Raw genomic sequence first — 20,857 nt, 5'->3', positions numbered from 1 at the left:
ATAACGCACTGTACAATAATGTACTGCACGATACATACAAGAACATACAATGTATTGCACAATAATGTACATTAATATACTGTACGATAACGTACGATAATGTACAATAAGGTACTTTACGCTTACATACTGTACAGTAACGTACGATAAACTGTAGGATCACATACTGCACAATAACGTACTGCATGATAAGGTATGTTAAGGTACTGTACGATAAGGTACAATAAGGTACTTTACACTAACGTACTGTACAATAATGTACAATAACGTACTGTACAATACATACTGAATAACTTACTACTCTCACCCACAAACTGAGCTAACGACAAACAAAGCGACATTATCAAAAAACACTAGAGTGTTTCAACACTTAATTTGTTGAAACAGGTGAGCGGCACTAAAAAACAGACTGTTGAGCGACACTTTGGCCTAAAGCGTAACTTTGAAATTCTTAGAAAACATTTTCATTTAAAAATTGTGATTAAAACAAAATCTTAAGAAAAACAACAAAAAAAAAGGGAAGAACAGCATTTGGAGCCTTGTTGAACTGAAACAAAAGAACACTTAGAATATAAGAGCACAGTTTGGTGCAGATTTCCAACCCTTAAAAAATAGAACGTTTTGCGAGCTTTTAGGAATAAATAGTGTCAAGAAAAAAACAAAAAAGGAAAACACCAGGAAAAATTGGTTAAAGTTCTTCTGAACTGTAACTGTTGGAATACGGGGAAGTAAAGAAGATTTGAGCTAGTTAACACCTTGCTATGTAAAAAAGACTGAAGGTGATTATGCAACACACACACACACACACACACACACACACACACACACACACACACACACACACACACACACACACACACACACACACACACACACACACACACACACACACACACACACACACACACACACACACACACACACACACGACTGTGACAGACTGACAGTACAAATCTTCAGACAGCTGGAAAAACCGAATTAAGTGCAAGAACGAGTGACAACGAGAACTTTTGTTTTTCTTCCCTTTCTCTCTCTTTCTCAACTAGTGATGTAGACATTTTGTACAGCTCTGAATCTGTTCATCGGTGGCTTGTTTTTCTAACTTTTGGAAACTTAAAGAGTGAAGTGGGATGAGGCTCAGCAGAACCAGATAGAAAACACAAAAAAACCCAGACAGTTATTTGGATTCAGCACGCAGTAGATTCATAGAAAGTAAGAAAAAAAAAAAAAAAATGAATTAACACCTTCACATAAGTCATTTTAACTTTAAGAAATTTCTTTGCTTTGTTTATGCCCTTCAAAAATATCTCTAAAATATTTAAAATTATGATTTGTTGGTTATGTAAAAACGCTTTTGAACACAAGTATCAAATGGATAAATGGAAAGTTTTTAAGATTTGAGCAAAAACCAATGGCAGGAATCGTTAAAACTGGAAAAAAACAAAAAAAACAAACACAATCCACGGGGGGCAACAGTTGTTTCCGGCCCTTCTTTCAAAAAATAAAAAAAAGAGGCAGCAATCTTGACCAGTGGCACAAGTTTTGACTGAACCGCTTCTCATAGAAGCGTTCCTGTTCACGATTTTCGAGGAGGGGTGGGGGGGGGGCATCCTGGTCCACTGCACCGGTGAAACGTCTCAAGGTCCAATGGACGTCAATTCGGACGACTAACTGTGAGGAGGCGGCCTGGTGGGGTGAGGTGGGGTGGGGGCAAAAAAAAGAACAAAACAACAACCGAAAAGAAAAGAGACGCTGCCGTCCTCGAGCTCATCCTGCCTCCGCGTCTCTGATCCCACGTGGTAGAGCCTCACAGCTCCTCCACTCCCAGCAGAGTTCCTTATCGTCGCCGTTATTTGCGTTTTGGACTCCCGGCTCCGAGCGACGCCCTTCCCGACGTCGAATCTGAGCGGAGGAGGATCCCCGAATGTCCCGCAGATTTTCGTCAAACCTCGTCCTCCGTCCGGCCTCCGTCCGTCCTCACCACTCGGCGTCACCGATGGCTTTGGAGAAGACGTAGTCCCTCCCGTTCAGGTTCATGATGCCGTCCTTCAGGTGGAACTTCCACTTGTTCTTGCTTCTGTGGATCTGTGGAGGCAGGGAAGGGGGGGTGAATATTTTGGCTGACAAAATGTCCAAAATTTATAGTAATATGCATTGGTCAGAGAGTTGTGCCGTTCGTTTATTTACACATCTAATTTATTTACAGGAAGTAGGGATCGTATCCATTACTTGCTCAATCCTAAATATCTCGATCTTATCCCAAATAGTGCGACGGATGATTTAGTACAAATAAAGTACGACGAATATATAGTACAAATTATTCCTAATTATCAGATTGTTAATTTTTAGATCCAAATTAAAGGACCTAAACTGTTGCGGTTACTTATTAACCCCCACACGACAAGAAAACTGATTACATGTTGTACTGTAACTGATTACATGTTAATACAACATGTAATCAGTTTTCTTGTCGTGTGGGGGTCAATAAGTAACCGCAATAAAAGCTTTCGGCGTTTTCTACCGACATCGCTGCCATTTTTAAACAGCTGCAAACACAAAGAAAAGTTTCAATACTGACAAATGTAAATCATGTTAAAATTATCAAAATGGTAACAACCAAGTTCAATTAATTGACCGTTTTACAGTGCACACACACACACACACACACACACACACACCTTGTCGTACTGACACACCACCACATTCTCAGTGTCAAACAGCTCCTGGTCTTCCTCGTCGCTCACGTCGTCCTCGCTGTTGAGCGGCTCCTGATGAGTCGAATGAAACAAAATATAAACCATATTCATCAATAACTGCTACAAAATTACTTTGGGATGGAACATGCGATAGACTTGATGATTCGCTTCGTTGTCCTGAAGTGGAAGCTTTGACACTCGCGCGTGTCCATTCTACGTCGTACTCACTCAAAATGTTGGCGAAAAGATATGTTCAGAAGTTAAAGAAGCATTTTGGAAAGGCTTCTAGCGTCGATCAGAACGTTTGAAACAAGAAACAGAATTCCCAGAGTGGATTCCAAGATTCAGAATCGCGACGCTCCCTGATGCTCAACCAGTGTGAGAACAGAACTTTGAATTCCAATCAAAGTTTTTTTTTGTTTTTTTGCGTCCCTCGATTTATTTTGCTTCGGGTGTTTTGACGACTTGGGATCAGACCGGTTCATTTTGAGACTGGGGTTTCCGCTCAACTTTCTCAAACAAATAAATAATCATTCACTATTTAGTGAGAGCACCTAAAATAAATCTGTAAAATTGGCTTATAAACACAAAAAAATATCACCTTGGATTTGAACCATTCTAAAATATTCCATAAAAAGGTGCCGTGCAGAAACCCAAAATGTTATCGTGCACCATTCAAAAGAGGGACTTCACAACTATACTGATCCCTTGGGTGTAAATTCAGGAAATTGAGAAGAAACAGACGTGAGGTCATGACAGCACCACTCCGCAGTTGGAAAAGGTGTTTGAAAATAAAAAGCACAGCATCAGAAATCGATGTAAAATAAAAATGGAAGTAGATGGGTTTTTGAAATGGATGTATACACCACTCGAACGAACACACACACACACACACACACACACACACACACACACACACACACACACACACACACACACACACACACACACACACACACACACACACACACACACACACACACACACACACACACACACACTTCGTTCTGTGACAGAGCTCCTAATTCAATCTGCTTGTACAGTAAATCAATTTTCCCCATTGAAATCAATTGAAATGCCATTAATCCGTTCCAGCCCCCAAAAAATCCACCCAAATTTTTATTTTGTTACGTGTTTAAGTAAGAAAAATGTATTTAAAAATAACATATTGTATAAAAACATAATAAAACACAATAAAATAATGTGTAGATCATTTTTGCCTTCTCGCAGAGGATACTGTTCATCACACTATCTCCTGCGAGCTGCTTCTCCGTCAACCACACCAACAGCAGATTCTCCATCTTTTCATGGACAGCGGTCCGCAGTCTAGCCATTATTTTAACGCCCTTGGCTGGCGTAATACCCTTTAACGTCTCCTTCTGCTTCAGTATGGTACATATGGTAGAAGTACTACGCTCGTACTGCCTCGCCAATGTTTTTCTATTATTTTGCACTTTAAGTCAATGGACATCATCCGCTTCTTCTCAGCACTTCCTTTTTTGGACCCATGGTTTGAAAAAAATAAAATTGGCAAAATTTGTCACCAGTGTGAATGGAAAAACCCGGGTCTCTGTCCCGGGTCAAATGACCCGGCAACAGACCCAGGTTTTAATCGGCTCCACCACCGATCGGCTCTGATGTGAACAAAAAACCCGGATCAACACGCTAGTTTTGGCCTCTTTAGCGGCGCGATGCGACGCATGGTGAAGTACCGGACACTGCTGCATAGATAGACAGGAATATCTGTGTATCATTCCATCATTTCATATCCCATTTAGAATCCAAAATCAAACTCAGAAGTTATTGACTCCCCCCCCCCCCCCCCCCACACGGGAGACAGTGAAATGTGAGTGTGGGGATGGCACCGTGGGGAGCACGGCCCCCACGCTCCCCACCGGGTGCTCCAGCATTGCCCCGATCAGGTCCCAGCTCCCAACTGGGCTACTTTTGATTATTTTGGGCTGGAAAAAGTAGCATTTGGGCAGGTACATGAAAGTTGGGCTGGTTTATGAAATAACTGGGGTTTTTTTTGCTTTTACAAGAGGGAGGAGCGATTGTGTCCCTGTGCCCCATTCCTCCAAAAAACAATTAAAAACTATGTTGTTTTTTTATTTTAGATGAATTGTTTTTTTTACTTTGTTTCCTGATTGAACAAAACAAAAGAAGCAGAGCGTGTGTGTGTCGGAGACACTGTTAGTCACTCGCTTACGGAAGTTATGGGGAAACATAACACTGAAGTTAGCTTCCGATTCAACTTAACGCTGGAGGGGGATTCCTCCTTCAATCTTTCAAGGTTCCTTCCTTTTTCCCCCAAAAGGAGTTTCTGGAAGATTTTTCTTGCCCGGATGAGGGTTCAGACCAGGGGATGCCGTTGATTTCTATGTGAAAAGTGGGTTTGTGAATCCCTTTGAGACTGTATTGTGATTAAGGGTTGTATAAATAAATTTGACTTGACTCTTACGCCCCCCCCACCTCCTCCGTCAACGTTTTTTTTTTTTGGCATCGGGCTGGTTTTTGGTGGATTGGACGACTTTTTATGTGGTTGGGCTAGAAATTATCAATCTGATCTGGCCACACACGAGTGGAGGCACGGACACGCAGGACATAGCCTTGATGCTTACTCAAATTAAATATGTTGTTCATTGAACACTGGTATACCAACCAGAGGATAGCAACAAAACATGCTGCTGATGCTCCATTTTCAATAAACCCACATTTTGTCCGGGTAGAGGAAAACTCAAGAGTGGTTTCCGGACATCCTATGAATGTTCCGAGAAAATCCTGACCGATCCCAAAACCGTTTGCAAGCGCGTGGCATTTGTTTAAAAGTTCTGGTCCGCTGTGAAGCTGTATGAACACCAACCCAACCGAGGCCCAAGTGCAACATGTAGGATATTATTCCCTGAATCGGAACAAAGTAAACAAACTGGAAGTCTGAACACGCCCTTAGTGTTGAGCCCCGCCTTTTACATATGTCATTTATTTTCCGCACTATTTGAGAGTTGTGACATCTGGACTGACTGGATTTCTTCACGCACTCTTATTTTTAAAAAAACCTCTTTCAAGAAATGACTGCCCAAAAAATACGTTGCTTTTTGCATTGTGAGTGAGGGGACAGAATTGTGTTTTGATGTTTGATGTGTTTGATGATTTTGTGTGTGCAAAACTGTGGGGGTTGTCACAAGATAGCAATATGTGTCCAAATGGCTACATTTATCAGCCACACTATTCACCCATAGGAAACCTCGAGGTCAAAATGTTGGCCAAAGAAGTAGACGACTTCGTAAATATGCCTTGTGACGTCACAAAGGCGTCACATGATGACGATTCCCACCGCTTTCCACAGCTACCTGGTGGCGGGCTATGTGGGAATTCTAATATATTAACATGTGTGAGACAACTGGACTACTTTTCCACTCTATTTTCCAAAAGGCATTGCCTCTTAAGCAAATTGCTGACAAAGAAAATGTAATATTTTGTAAACCCCAGGTCAAAACCCCCCACAAAGTTTAAGCACACCCGTCGGGATTCAAGCCTGTCGCTTTGATATACTATATGTGAAGGGTATAAGGATCAGAATCTGGGAAGAGTAGCGTGATGTTTTCATTGTGTTATTGAGAGGAACGGAGACGAACAGTGGACAGAGATCGCGGCCGCAAATAACGCATGGAGAGGGAGACAGGTCCCGATGTTGGGTCTTCGAGAGCCTCTCCTCCGGTGATAAGTGAGATCTGACTCCACAGCCACTGTCACTTTCGGTTTTGTAGCATCTGGCTTAGTACTGATAACACGCTTCGTATTTTGCAAATTTAGAGGTTTTTTATTTGATGAACATGGGCGCTGATACGCGAAAATTAACTAAATGGGTTTTATTTCTATAAAAAATAAACAAACAAAAAACAACGGTGGGGGCGGTCGTTTGATACTGGGTCTCAGCACCCAACCCAAGGCGAATGCTTGCATCCAGGTCTGGTAGAAACCCTGTTAGACTTCCACCATTCTCATAAAATTTCACATGGCCAACTTGTTACTTTTTAAAAAGTACCCGTTTGGCCTCAACGTACCTCCTCCACCTGTCCGTCCTCTCCTCCGTCTTTGTCCTTCTCCTCCTCTTCATCTTCATCGTACTCTTCCTCCTCATCCTCGTCCTCCTCCGAGGAGGTGTCGCCAGGCCCATCCACCTGCAGCATCATGGGGGGCTGCTGGGGGGCCTGTTGCTGCTGCTGCTGGCCCTGTGGTGCAGCTCCGCCAGGGACCTGTTGGACCTGTTGGACCTGTTGGACCTGTTGGACCTGTTGGACCTGTTGGACCTGTTGGACCTGTTGGACCTGTTGGACCTGAGCTGCTGCTGCCTGACCGGGAGCAGAGGCCATCGCTGCCTGCATCACCTGGCGGGGGCGGGGGCAGAGGATGGAGGGTCACCACAAAGGAAGCACGTACAATGTCAAATTTTTAACTGGTCAACCAGCCAGTGGGCCATCCAAACCACAAAAAAAAACAAAACAAAAAAAACAAAAAACATTAACATTATCAATTTGATTCACAATATCTGTTTAGAAGATAGAAATAATAAACATTAAGGCTTAATTTTTTTGCCTTTGCCTTTCTTGTGAATTCTAAAGCAAAACTAGAACACACAGAAAGGATATACACTACTCACAAAAAGTTATATATGTACACACACACACACACACACACACACACACACCCCCCCCCCACCCCCCTTTTCGGGTGAAATTTCAGGATGAAGATAAAATGCACTATAGCCTTTACAGGTGAACTTAATTTGACCTTCTTTAAACTTTTGAATGCCCATGTCCAACTGTTCAATGTTTCAGTACTTTTTGCACAACTTGCTGTTCTCTAACAAGGAGCTGAACGGCAAAATTCACAACAGGTGTTTGATCCATGAATCCACCAATACATTTCCTGGTTCAATTAGAATTGGTATTTCAACAGTCCTCTTCATCATGCTGTTCACATTTTGACATCATGAGACCAAGACGACACCTAACAACTGATCAACAGTACCTCGACTGGGGCACCTCAAATGCAGTGGCCTGCACTTTCTCCAGACCTGAATCCCATAGAAAACCTATGGGATCAGCTGAGTCGCCGTGTAGAGGCTCGTAACTCTGTGCCCCAGAACCTCAATGACCTGAGGGCCGCCCTTCAAGAAGAGTGGGGGGCCAGGCCTCAGCAGACAATAAGTCGACTTGTGAACAGCATGAGACATGGTTGTCAAGCTGTAATTGATGCTCAAGGGCACATGACAAGTTATTGAGACATTGACATTTTTTGTTGTGGTAAACCCACCACTGTTGTTGGCTTTTGTTTCAATAAATTGTTCGAGATGAGGAAATCACCATTGCATGCTTCTACTTAAATGCCCTACTTTCATGATATAATATCACTGTCGCGTGAACTTTTTACATTTTCCATAAATGTCACCCGAAAGCCAAATATCCCTAACTTTTTGTGAGTAGTGTATAACACTGTGAGACAAGTTCATCTATTTATTTTTTTATATTCTTAAAACAGTCTCTAGTGTGTCCTAAAACTGCGTTGTGTTACACGTCTGATTTCATGAGACATGGCCGCATACACTACCTGCGCATTGCCCTGGACCTTGTTTCCGGGTGCCAGGACGATCTGCTGGGGCTGGATGATGACTCCAGCCTGCTGGGGCAAACCTCCTTGGAGGGGAGTCAGGACCTGGACGGAGAGGAGATGGATCATTCGGAACATCATTAACAAAAAGGGATTACAACTTAAAAAGTGGCTCACGGTTACAGTTTGCAGGCGGCTGTTTAACATCAAAGAAGAAAAAAAAGGAAAACGATTCAAGTCGCATCTTTAAATTAAAGATCAGGGTTTCTACTGGGAATCTTAGTTGTTGGGAATTGCGTCATGAAAGACCCGTGTTAACAAGTTAAATATACTATTCCAAGTCTGATAAATTAACTCCTTAGCATGAAGGTAAGTTATTTCACGATAAAAGTTCAGGATTTGACACTCAAAGCAGGATTTGAGTGTGATTTACACAGAAACAACTATTGAAATGGAGAATGTCTGCTCCTAGGACTGCAGATGGATGACAACTTGATCTGGTCATCTGTTATTATCAAAAACAATGAATCCTTAAAAATACTGTTCGTCCACAGTTACATTGTTTATTCAACACAACGTTGAATAATCATTTCAAAGGCTCTATGAGGAGTCATCCACCATTTATTTATCAGGACGCGTGGCGATAACGTAGACAAGACAAATGTTCCAAACACGCATTACCGGCTTGGACGTGCCGCCACCTTGTCCAGAAACATCTTGCCAACAGCTGCTGTTCAGGACTGAATGCTACAGCTCCCAATTTAGAGAGCTGAAGTCAAAAACCACTCATAGAGCCTTTGAGGGTCTTGCAGAGATTGTTCAGGTTAGTGGTTTGGGTATTAGTCCCCTCAAGTCCCTCCATCCTGAAGGGATAATTCCAAACATTTTCAAACTGGACCTCATTTTACCCCAATTTTTATAAACCACATTGATTGTGTGTGACGGCCAACCTCCAACATAATGTTTCAGTTTGGTTGTCAGGTAAGCAATGCACCGATATGATCATTAAATATTCAACCATATCAGAGATTACAACCTATGCGCCTTGTTTGTTAATAGAGATGGAAGTTTTCCCCCCAATTCACCGTGATGTACAGTCTAGGAGTTGCGAAGCAGAGTCGAAAACTTGAGCCAGGTCTGCAAATAGATTGAGATTCCTGAAAACCTGTTTTTCCCGCACATGCGGCAAGAGCAGCAACTACTACCGACTACCAGTATGAGTACTTTCATTTTTCCACTTGAAATAATGGTGAAGTCACTTTTAATGGGATCCCTGTGAGCTTATCATTTGCAGTAATTGATTTATTTAGCACTTTGTACAATCAAAATCAGATATAGCGTGAAACAGAAATGGTTGGTTCAGTGTCTAGAGACCTGGCAACTGGAATCGGCCTCCTGCCATACTGGAGCATTTTCTTTTATTAAATTTGGGTCAGAGATGATTATGATGTGGAGAAAAGAGGAACATGAGATCCAGATCAAGAAATGGACAGAAGAATCCTTCAAGTCCCCCCCCTCCACGACTTGAGTGTTCTGGTATCATTGAAGGGTGAATGAGAAGCAGTAGTGAGGTTTCGGTAGAAATGAGCACAGGGTGCAATGTCTCACATTTTAACCCATTTCAACTCGACACACTTTGGTTCTCATTTTCCCTTGACCGCACCTTCACACCCGTCAGTGCTCCTCGACTTTTGGAAGCTGATAAAGGTGTATGAGCATAAATAATGTGTTGTCTTATCATCATTTACGCTGTAGTGTAACTTTTATGAAAACAAGGACGTGAGGCCTTGCGTAGTTTAAGGCACTTTTCCAATTGAAAAAGCCAAGATGCTTTTTCCACCGCTTCCAAATCTTTGAATGCGGACAAAATTTTTTTTTAAAAAATAAAATAAAAAATTCTTCCAGAATTTGGCAACCTGATGCCATATTTTGTCATCACTCACCCAGGATTTTTCTTGTTTGTGTTGAGGACACGCTGCGTGCACACCCATGTCCCAGGCTACCTGCCCCAGTGTGAGTGAGTCTTGGGTGGACCTACCTGCGTGATGGGGCGTACCTGCTGTATGACGGGGGCCTGCACACCACCGGGTTGCATCTGCGGCTGTAGAAGGATCTGCTGCTGCGGCTGCTGGATGATGTACTGCGCTCCGTTGGGGGCACGCACCACCTGCAGGATCTGACCTGAGGGAGGAAAGAGAGCAGCGGGCACATGCATCAGAGAGGAGCGTCAGGGTTCTGTATTCTAATGATGCAAGACTCGACGCAAAAGATTCATTCTGGGCAAGCAAATCTTTAAATGACTCAGGAGTCGATTCACTCAAAATCATTTTGTTTGCGACCTGCTAACTGCAGCCAGGATGAACTGAGACTCTAATCTGGAATGAAAAGAGACCATAGTGGAGTGGAGGACGATAGTGGCGCGGCCCCTAGCGGTTGCCTGCGCCGGCGCTCCGGTTACTCTTTCACTTTTTAGTATTTTTTTCCTTTTTTTAATCATAATGTCCATTTTATTTATTTTTATTGTATTTTATTCTATATATTTTTATTTTATTCTATAAGTATTCAACATACTGTATTACGTTTTAGGAGTCAGTCGGCCTATAGAAAGAATTTTTTTTTTTTTTTTCCCTAGGACATATTGTGTGCTATCACCGGGTGCGTTGCATTACATTTCACTGCATATATGTATGAAAGTATGTATATGTATGTGACAAATAAAAATCTTGAATCTTGAGACCAGCCCGGCTACGTGCCCAACAAGCTGCTTGAAGGGGATATATTATGAAAACTCACTTTTTCAGTGCTTGTGCATACTTTTGGGTCTCTGATGGGCCTACTAAAATACACACTGTGAAATAAGACCACTCAGTCAGCTTTTTGTGAACATGTTTCAAATAACATGTGATTCAACAAGCCCTTCAGAGTTGCCTCAGTTTAACCTACGTATGTCAAGTGGCTCCACACACACACACACACACACACACACACACACACACACACACACACACACACACACACACACACACACACACACACACACACACACACACACACACACACACACACACACACACACACACCGTTCCAGCCTCGCTTTTTCCCGGGGTTGTGCACCCGGTTACTCACTGCACCTTCCCCATCCACCTCTTTGGTACACTTTGTATATTTTAGCTATTTCTCTATTTCAGAGGTTCCCAACCACCGGGCAGCGGACCGGGCCGTGAGAAGGCGGGCAGGAATCTTTTCAGAAGGGATCTGCGGAGCAGCTCCACAGCAGCAGGAAACAGTAACCTAAATAAATCTACAATAAAAACACTGTTTATATTTGTTTTGTTTGGTGAAAAGATCCCTCTCTTCGGAGCTGCAGAGCACCGCAATATCTGCAGCCCTACTGGTCACCGTATTTTCATTATTAGGAATTTATTTGACATTAAATACACACAGGCTACAATTAAATGGGAAAAGCCCCATGAAACGTATAAACAAAACAAAAAAAGTTACTGGTTGCGGTTGAGGCGGTTGTCTGCAGGAGCCACGCAGTTGGCTTTGCTATACCGCAGTAGTGTAACATTGCAGTAACCGCAACAGCCCTAGCGGTGCGTTGCCTTTGCCGTTTTTGAGGCAAACCTGTCAACCACGTTTCCCCGGTATTTACCCTTCTCTCCCGCTTTCCTCCCACTCAAATACTTTCCCGTAGATATCCCGTTTTTAACCGTTCTAATTTTTTATTTTTAAGTTTGCAGTGCTGTTGACGGTAGGCTGTGCTGGAGATCCGCTGCATGTCCAAACAAAACCTATAAAAAGAGTGTTGGATTGCTTATTTCTCCCTCAAATTTGCTCAGAAACAGATTTTGTTGGACTGATGAGGTGAAATCAGTGAAATGTGCAGACTCCAAAACATTTTTTTCCCAAACACGTTTTGGGGACCTCAGAGATCTATATTAACTTGTTGAAAAGGAGCGTAATAGGTCCCCTTTGACTTGTTTAAAAGAAGTATGGGACCTGTAAGTTTTGATTCAGTGAGTGGCTGAGCGAGCGATCGAGAGAGAGAGCACAAGAGCGAATGAATCTTCAGACTCAAACTGAAAATAATTACTGAGGATTAACCAAATGTGGGGGAAAAAGGTCATTTGGGATCATTCATATTGAATATGGCTGATTTACATCCTTTGTATTTCAGCAGGATAAATAATTCTGACAGAAGTTAATAATTTCTATGATTCAAACTTTCCTCTGCCAACATAAATAATTTTGAGAGAATTTGGCTAAAAGATTTGTGGGATGGACGTTTCGCATTCTTCCACCAAAGTAAATCATTTTGACAGAATTAAATGATCCCTGTGAGAATTCCGTTTACAGCTCAGAGCCGAACGGACTCTTCTGACTCTCGTTCTCGGTTCGGGAAGTCTTGCATTACCCCGTGCATTACCACTGACTGAACCAAAGAAAGAGTGAGAAAATCGGACAAATCTTTCTGAGTCACTTGTCAAAAAAAATAAAAAAGAACAATAAATAGTAAATAAATAAATAAACAAATAAACAAAAACAAATAGAGTCAAGCCTTTTCATCGCTTTTCTATTCAGTTTTGGAGGAACTCTCTGAATGGGCTCTCTACAGCATGAGAAGGTGGAGTGTGTTGGCAGTGTAAGTGTGAATCATATAGGGAAACTGCAAAGTGTTTAATGGATTTTGTTTAAAGAGGCCAATAAACATCATGAATGGGGGAGACTGACTCGGAACGTTGCATGGCATAAAACTTTAAAGCCAAATAAATTCTACATTAGAATGGTCATAGGGTGTTATCAGCGTTGGCATCCAGTGGAGTACAGGACCTTCGACAGATCCTGCTTTCGGAGCTAACGTGTGGAGCTCCATAAACACACATGTAGAGACACTTGGGCTTTAAAGCTCTAAAAAGATCTTTGTTGTTTTTTTGAGGAAGATCCACCGACCACACACCCATGTGTCTCACCCTGATTTGTAATGAGCTGCTGGTACGGAGTGACGCCAGTGGGCAGAGCGAGGGTTGCTGCAGTCGCTGCTGCACTCTGCAGGACAGAAGAAGAACATACACACAGTCAGCTGCATGGTTTACTTGCACATCATTCACTCCATTTGGGTGACTTTCCTGTGGACTTCATTCAATGTTTCGCGTGGGGAGATAAAAACCAGACGAGTTGAAATGCTAAATGAACAGAAGGACTTCTGATGCCCGACGTGACATCTCACCTCAACAGATGGTTTTCAAAACAGAAGCAGTGTAGAGGAGTACAGACAAAAAGGGAAAACCCGTGAAAACATAAACATGTGTGGGAGTGACCAAGAGGGAGTTCATACAGCATGCGTGTGAGATAGAACGACAATGAGGTGTGTACTGTAAGAGGGTGAGGTGTCCGAGCATCGACAGCATGATGTTCTGATCTTCTGCTGAAAACCTGGTGTAAATATTGTAAAATAGCCTGTTTTCTGCACTTTACGCCTGGATCTCGATCCTCACTGAGCTGTTGTATGGCCCAAATCTTACATGAATAAAATGCTCTTATCTTAGCTTATCTGAAAGAAACGATAGTGATTTCTGTGAAGGCTGCCTTTTTGGACACATCTTACAAGTTTTTCTCCCTATTCAATCATTTTTGAATCACACAACTTGGTTTATCCGACATGCACATCCTGGGGAGGTTCTTATGCGTTTTCAGTAAACCAGTGAATTTTTTTTTAAAAGGTCTAAAATGTAAAAGGTCTAAAAATGACAGCTAAATAAATATTAAATATAGAAAATAATCTGACTCTCAACTCAATCTCTCAACTTTAATGAAAAAAGGGATGATTCAATCTTTTGGATGCAAATACTATTATATACTACTTATTGTTCAACATATACAAGTTCAAATGCAACGTTTCCATATATTAAAAATGTTAATGTATTACAATCCTATTTGACTGCCAAACGCACTCCTTTACTCACCATCCCTGTTGCGCTCATATGATGAAGAATCTTGGGATCCTGCACGATAACTTGCTGCTGCTGCTGAGCTGAAAATAGAATATAAGAAAATTTGATTATTGATTTATAGAATAACACGCAACAATAACAGTCCATTCAAATACACCAATATCACCCAACACGCCACTCTCATTTGACCTCTGACCTGCCTGGTAAATGTTAAATATAAATGTCTGCAATCCACCTCAACTTTTGTTCTTCCCATTTAATCCTGTTGTAATGTGCTTTAACTTTGTCCAAACATTGCCCTGACATTATGGGATGCAGAGCTTGCTTACCCTTTTTTTTCGTTACTTACAGTGGGGAGAAGAAGTATTTGACACACTTCTGATTTTGCAGGTTTTCCTGCTTACAAGGCATGTAGAGGTCTGTCATTTTTATCATAGGTACACTTCAACTGTGAAAGACGGAATCTAAAACAAAAATCCAGAAAATCACATTGTATGATTTTTAAATAATTAATTTGCATTTTATCGCATGAAATAAGTATTTGATCAACTACCAACCAGTAATAATTCCGGCTCTCACAGACCTGTTTGCTTTTCTTTAAGAAGCCCTCCCATCTCCACTCATTACCTGTACCTCTTTGAACTTGTTACCTATATAAAAGACACCTGTCCACACTCAATCAATCAGACTCTAACCGCTCCACAATGAGCAAGACCAGATAGCTGTCTAAGGACATCAGGGGCAAAATTGTAGACCTGCACAAGGCTGGGATGGGCTACAGGACAATAGGCAAGCAGCTTGGTGAAAAGGCAAAAACTGTTGGCGCAATTATTAGAAAATGGAAGAAGTTCAAGATGACAGTCAATCTCCCTCGGTCTGGGGCTCCATGAAAGATCTCACCTCGTGGAGTCTCAATGATCATAAGAAAGGTGAGGGATCAGCCCAGAACTACATGGCAGGACCTGGACAATGACCTGAAGAGAGCTGGGACCACAGTATCAAAGAAAACCATAAGTAACACACTAACGTTTGCCAATGACCATCTGGATGATCCAGAGGAGGAATGGGAGGTGGTCATGTGGTCTGATGAGACCAAAATAGCGCTTTTTGGTTTAAACTCCACCCACCATGTTTGGAGGAAGAAGAAGATGAGTACAACCCCAAGAACTGTATGGAGGAGTGGGCTAAAATCCCTGCAGCAGTGTGTGCAAACCTGGCTAAGAACTACAGGAAACATCTGATCTCTGTAATTGCAAACAAGGGTTTCTGTGCAATAATGCAATAAAATGCAAATTAATTACTTAAAAATCATACAATGTGATTTTCTGGATTTTTTTTTATTTTAAGATTCAGTCTCTCACAGTTGAAGTGTACCTATGATAAAAATGACAGACCTCTACATGCTTTGTAAGTGGGAAAACCTGCAAAATTGGTAGTGTATCAAATACTTGTTCTGCCCACTGTATATATTTTATTTGCATTTTCAGACAACAACAGCAGTCATAATTCAACTTAAAAACAAAAGGAAATTAAATTCAAATGGGACCTAATGCAACAATAATATAAATGACAATATCAATATAAAATATAACTCCAGGCCACAATACACGGGATTCAGTTTAGACATGCTAGGTACGTAATACAGGTTCCCGTGGTTCCGTAACCTGAGGTCCTGACACTACGCTCTGTGACAGTTCACTCCGTTCACTTCGTTCGGAACGGAGTGAGGGACTCTCTCCAACCGTGTCAGAGGAGACGTCACTGGAAATCACGGATTCTTTCTTTGTTCCGCTCTTCCTCCTTGTGAAAATGATCAAGATAATTTTATCGCCCAGACCTAGTTCCTCCAAAAGGTCCTTAAAACTTCCTGCGGTGTGAAGACGCGTTCTGTGAACGATTCCTTTTCATGGTTTTGTAAACGCAGAACGAGTTACAGTTTTCCAAGTTTCCTTTAAACGCAGCATCGGCTGTAGTTGTCTGTCTAGGTGTCTGGTTCCGAGAGATGAAATTTGGACTTATATAACTTTGGATGATGATGTCACAAAGTGGTCTGCCCCTGAAACGAATTAAATCGTCTCAATATTCTTCCACTTGTGGTAAAATTACGACAGTTTTAAAGTAATTTCTGCTCCAAATGCACATTGATATTGATCAAACTCCAACGACAAGATGTCTGAAATGTCCCAGTTCTAACGACACCGTATCGATTTCTCTGGGTACTGCCATTGTCGTGTCTCAGATACTTTTAGCCCTGCGGGCTGGACCCCTAAGTATTTGGGGTTTCCTTAAAATAGAAACTTACCAAAAAACATGCTCGATAAATAAATAACTAACATCAAATAATAATATAAATAAGTAAAAGTTATCCCACTTTCCACAATTAAAACGGTACTTGCTGCAGCTTTAGACCCACCTTGCTGCTGGGGCGGCAGCAGGACCTGCGGCTGCACCTGCTGCACCTGCTGCACCTGGTGGGTTTGGTGGGCCTGATGTGCCTGGTGTGCCTGGTGGGCCTGGTGGGCCTGCTGCTGCTGCTGCTGCTGCTGCTGTTGCTGCTGCTGCTGGGCGGCCTGCAGCACCGCCTGCTCCTCCGTGTGGAAGCCCTCTACCGCCTTGGACTGCATCAGCTTGTTCTCCCACAGCTGCAGCGACAGGAGAGAGAGGGATGAACACCGATAGGGGAGACATCGCAGGCTTTAGGTTGTATTGCAGCCTTATGCAGAGAGACCGCAGGGCCAGCGGTCCTGAGCACTCAACTATAAAGATTATTATACTTTGACAACCATCAGTCTTGGCAACCAACAGCTCATGCATGGTTTCCAACTTGGCCGCTTTTAAAAGCTAGTGACCATGAAAACAACTGTTAGAACCAAGGGGCTAAATTGGGATTTGGGAGGTGAGTGACCCAAACTTTCTTTTTTAAGTTTTAGCAAATCCAAGTTACATTTTTATGAAAGGTGAAACATACAGAAAAATTTACATGTGCTGCTTATTTATCAGCACACCTTGAGGAAAATTTTGAATTAATCTATCCATCTCTAGAATGAGGGATATTGACGGTACCGTAATTACACTTATAGCGGCGCAACAAAATGACCCATCAGCTGACCGCACTACAGCTGAATGTTTTGGCTGCTCTGATAATGGGAAGTCAATGTGAGTTCTTCAAGTTATGGCTGTGTTCGATCACTTCTGGAAGGCCCACAAAGAAAAATATGGTAACTGTCGTCGAAGGAACCTCGTTCAATGTATTTCTCATTCATTTATTCACCAAAAGGAGGGTGGACTGCGCGCACCCCCAATGTAAATCCTGGTTAGACACATATGCAGTAATATAATGTTCATTTTTCATATTATACCCGCTGTTAATAGCTTAAAAACTTTAAATTAAAATAAAAAAGGAATTTTACCGTTTTCAGCTCCAGTAGCACCTGCTCGTCCACTCCCTCATCCAGGAACAGCTCTCGCACCTCGCTGATCACATCCTCGATCACACCCTTATACAGTTTAGGCTGCCAAGGACGGAACAAAAGGAAAACAATTTCATTAGAAACTCGCGGGACGGCTGAACAGTTTTGTGGGCATCGCTCACTTACTGTCAGTGCAAGTTAGGACGAGCAGACCATCCCATTAAGAAGGTAGAGCAGTTATCAGATGTATCAACTTATTTTATATTAAACCGTCAACGAGGCTCAGTCATGTTCAAGAGATAATTTGTCATACATATACATATGGTCATACCTATATGCAGTGAAATGTCATGACACCCAGTGATTACGCACAATAAGCTCTATAAATACAAAAAAAAACGAAAATGTGCATTATCGACACAAGGTGCTCCTGGCCTTCCATAGTATTAGAGTTACATACAATTATTTTGAAGGCAGATTTCGGCAAACTAGAGTATTGATGAAAGTATTCCAGGTAAATTGGTACATTTGGTGCAGGGCAGGGGCAAGCGTTGGAAAGGTTATGAACTATATAGATGATATGAACTGTCACCATAATGGGTGAGATGGACAGGAATGTGGTTAGAAACTTCATTCCACTTTGGACAGGTGTGTACAAGGACTTTCCCGTATTTCTTCTTACAGGCCATTATGAAAGTAAGTCGAGAGTAAGTTGGGTCCATCTATAACAAGCGAGCGTGACGGTAATCAGGGGTTTGATGACATCTCAAAAACTGACTCCCATTCTGGACGTGGCTCGTTTTGACTAATATAGAGTACTAATAAAATCACATCTGTTTATGTTGACATTCAATTGAAATTAAATTACCTTGTAAATTAGATTATTTAATTAGCATTGAGTCCTAATATATTTTATTTTAAATTACATTTAAATTGAACATTTTAAGGACCTGCAGGTATTAAAAACAATGTTCCCCTTTAAATAACAAATGAAAGCAAAACAACCAGGACTGAGATGATACTCATACAGTGAGAAAAGGGACAGTAGCCAGGTCAATGCAGGCATGGAAGCTCTGCACCGCAAACTACAACACAACATTATTCGAGTACTTGGCTTATTTAAAAAATAAAAATAAAAAAATATAAATAAATAAATAAATAAATAAATAAATCTATTTAGGTTTTTATATCTAAACGTAAAGAAATGTCATAACGTGAGAACGAGTTCAGTTTCAAAACACATTCTAATCGTATCTCTATAGTACACATGGGGGTCATAGGCGTCGATCAGGATCTGAACCGAACGAATAATCGATGATAGATCCGAAATCAGCAGTTTGATGGATCCACTCCCTGATTTTGGTTTGAGATAGATAGATAGATAGATAGATAGATAGATAGATAGATAGATAGATGGATAGTGTTACGGGTAGTGGAATTAAAGTCTAAAGTCGCCAAAAACGGAACAGACTCGAAATAAGCAACAACAACAACTGTTTGTATTTCGTTCGTTCCCAGCGAACGTTCGGCTTTTCAAATAGCCAGGAAAGCAGCGTCACGTCGATTCGAACGCATCCATTTTAAAGCTCTCCATTCCCTCCCCAAACAGCGCCTTCTTCGCCCCCCGAACCCCCGCCGGCGCCATTAAACCGTCCGTCCGCTCCTCTACCGGCATCGCAGCGGTCCCCGCGTCGTCCCCCGGCGGACTCCCGCCTCCCTCTCCCCTGGAGCTCCTTCCTCCGCTATTTAAAGCCCGGGCCCGGTGGTGTTTATACGGAGGGCCCGGTGACGTAGCGGCGGGAGGCTCCTTCCCATCCCGGCGCGGTCTATATTAGAGAGGCAACATGGCGCTATAAAGGCGGGCAGCGGGGAGGAGCAGGGCCACAACAAGCGGGAGAGGGAGCGGGGCGCAGGAGGCCATTTTACTGAGCGGCGGCCGCGGAAACAATCTACGTTCCCGGTCAAATTACGAGTGGATATCGGCGCTTTGGCGCTCTGGTTCTGACCAGTGTGTCTTTGTGGTTAATTCGGGGTTAATCGTTGGCATGGGGAGGGTCAGTTTAAACAACGTTTTCGACCGTTAGACCGGGCGTCTGTTCCATAGAATGGAGGACAGTGAGGCGGTTATACATAGTCTACCGCATAGTCTACTTTTTCCTTTTTTTGGGCTAAAAAAGGAGCATTTCACCTCTAAATGGATTCGATTTATTCGCAGAGGATGAAGAAAATGTGCTTGTACATCTGTAAATGTATATCAACAACTTGATGTTTGCAAAACAAAAACAAAAAAAAAAAAAAAGCAGCGCCATCTGGGAAGGAAAGCTTAACCCACACCGAAGTTTTAAAAGCACCTCAACTAACGTAGAGAAAATAATCAGATTTTTCTACAAAGCAACTTTTAAATCTCAACAACTGCTAAAAAAAAAAAAACCCCAAAAAACCGTCATAAACCCATTTTCTACAGTTATTTTGACGTTCGACGCCCCCCCACCCCCCTAGTTCCCGGAGCTCGTCCGAATGCACTGTCTTTAAAAAAAAAAAAAAAACTGCCGGTGTCCGCCGCTTTTCATTAAAGACCCGGCAGAGGGTGAAGCGGACACTGCGCCGCGGATCACCGTAAAAGCGGCTCCTTTCCTCCCCCCACATCCCCCCCCTCTGACAGTCCGTAGATCGGTCCTTACCACTGGGTTCGAGTTAGCCGAGCTCGCCATTATTACGCGTAGTGTTTAAAAAAAAAAAAAAAAACACCACGCGAAACACAGAGCCCGAAAACAAACAAAAAGACTTTAAAAGAGCTGGGCAGGGCGTGTGGAAGTAGCCGGCGCCATCACTTTGTGGTGGTAAAACGCCGTCGGGTTATTTACAATCCGGGCTGCGCCGCCACAGCCGTCCGCGCTCCGTCGTCGTCTCCTTTATATACCGAGCTATGGAGCTGCGAGTGCGCGAGACCCCGGGCAGGGGCGACCTGTCCCGTCTCGCGAGACGTCGGCGCGGGATTTGGCTGTTTGAACGGGCGACCGACCTCCGACCGCTGGGAAACGTAGTCAGATCCAATCACTTTTTAAAAACTATTATTATTATTATTATTATTATTATTATTATTATTATTATTATTATTATTTACCTTCGAATTTAAAAAAAACAAAAGGAACACAATAAAAAAATAAACAAATGAAAACAAAATACA

The 20,857-nt window shown here is 42.4% G+C and overlaps 1 protein-coding gene across 1 annotated transcript; it reads right to left on the bottom strand.

Annotated features, from left to right (window-relative positions):
- Nucleotides 1-1,673: 1,673 nt before the first annotated feature.
- Nucleotides 1,674-20,461, bottom strand: gtf2a1 (general transcription factor IIA, 1). Its single transcript, XM_079996739.1, has 10 exons — nucleotides 20,352-20,461; nucleotides 17,671-17,772; nucleotides 16,674-16,902; nucleotides 14,273-14,340; nucleotides 13,280-13,355; nucleotides 10,363-10,487; nucleotides 8,307-8,411; nucleotides 6,761-7,084; nucleotides 2,679-2,768; nucleotides 1,674-2,085 (listed from the first exon to the last, which is right to left on the bottom strand). Exons 1-10 carry the CDS (start codon nucleotides 20,379-20,381, stop codon nucleotides 1,978-1,980), a joined length of 1,257 nt encoding a protein of 418 aa, XP_079852865.1. The 5' UTR covers nucleotides 20,382-20,461; the 3' UTR covers nucleotides 1,674-1,977.
- Nucleotides 20,462-20,857: the final 396 nt, after the last annotated feature.

Source organism: Zeus faber, assembly GCF_960531495.2.
Source record: "Zeus faber genome assembly, chromosome: 2".
NCBI lineage: Eukaryota > Metazoa > Chordata > Actinopteri > Zeiformes > Zeidae > Zeus > Zeus faber.
Note: the sequence above shows the minus strand (reverse complement) of the source record. Positions and strands in the feature narration are given on the sequence as shown.

What these genes read in the sequence shown, in the direction of transcription:
- gtf2a1 (XM_079996739.1), bottom strand. Translation starts at nt 20,381, where the DNA reads ATGGCGAGCTCGGCTAACTCGAACCCAGTG. An exon ending in ATATGAGCGCAACAGGGATG is followed by an intron (nt 13,356 to 14,272) that starts GTGAGTAAAGGA and finishes TCTGTCCTGCAG; the next exon opens with AGTGCAGCAGCGACTGCAGC. An exon ending in TGGTGTGTCAGTACGACAAG is followed by an intron (nt 2,086 to 2,678) that starts GTGTGTGTGTGT and finishes CTGCCTCCACAG; the next exon opens with ATCCACAGAAGCAAGAACAA.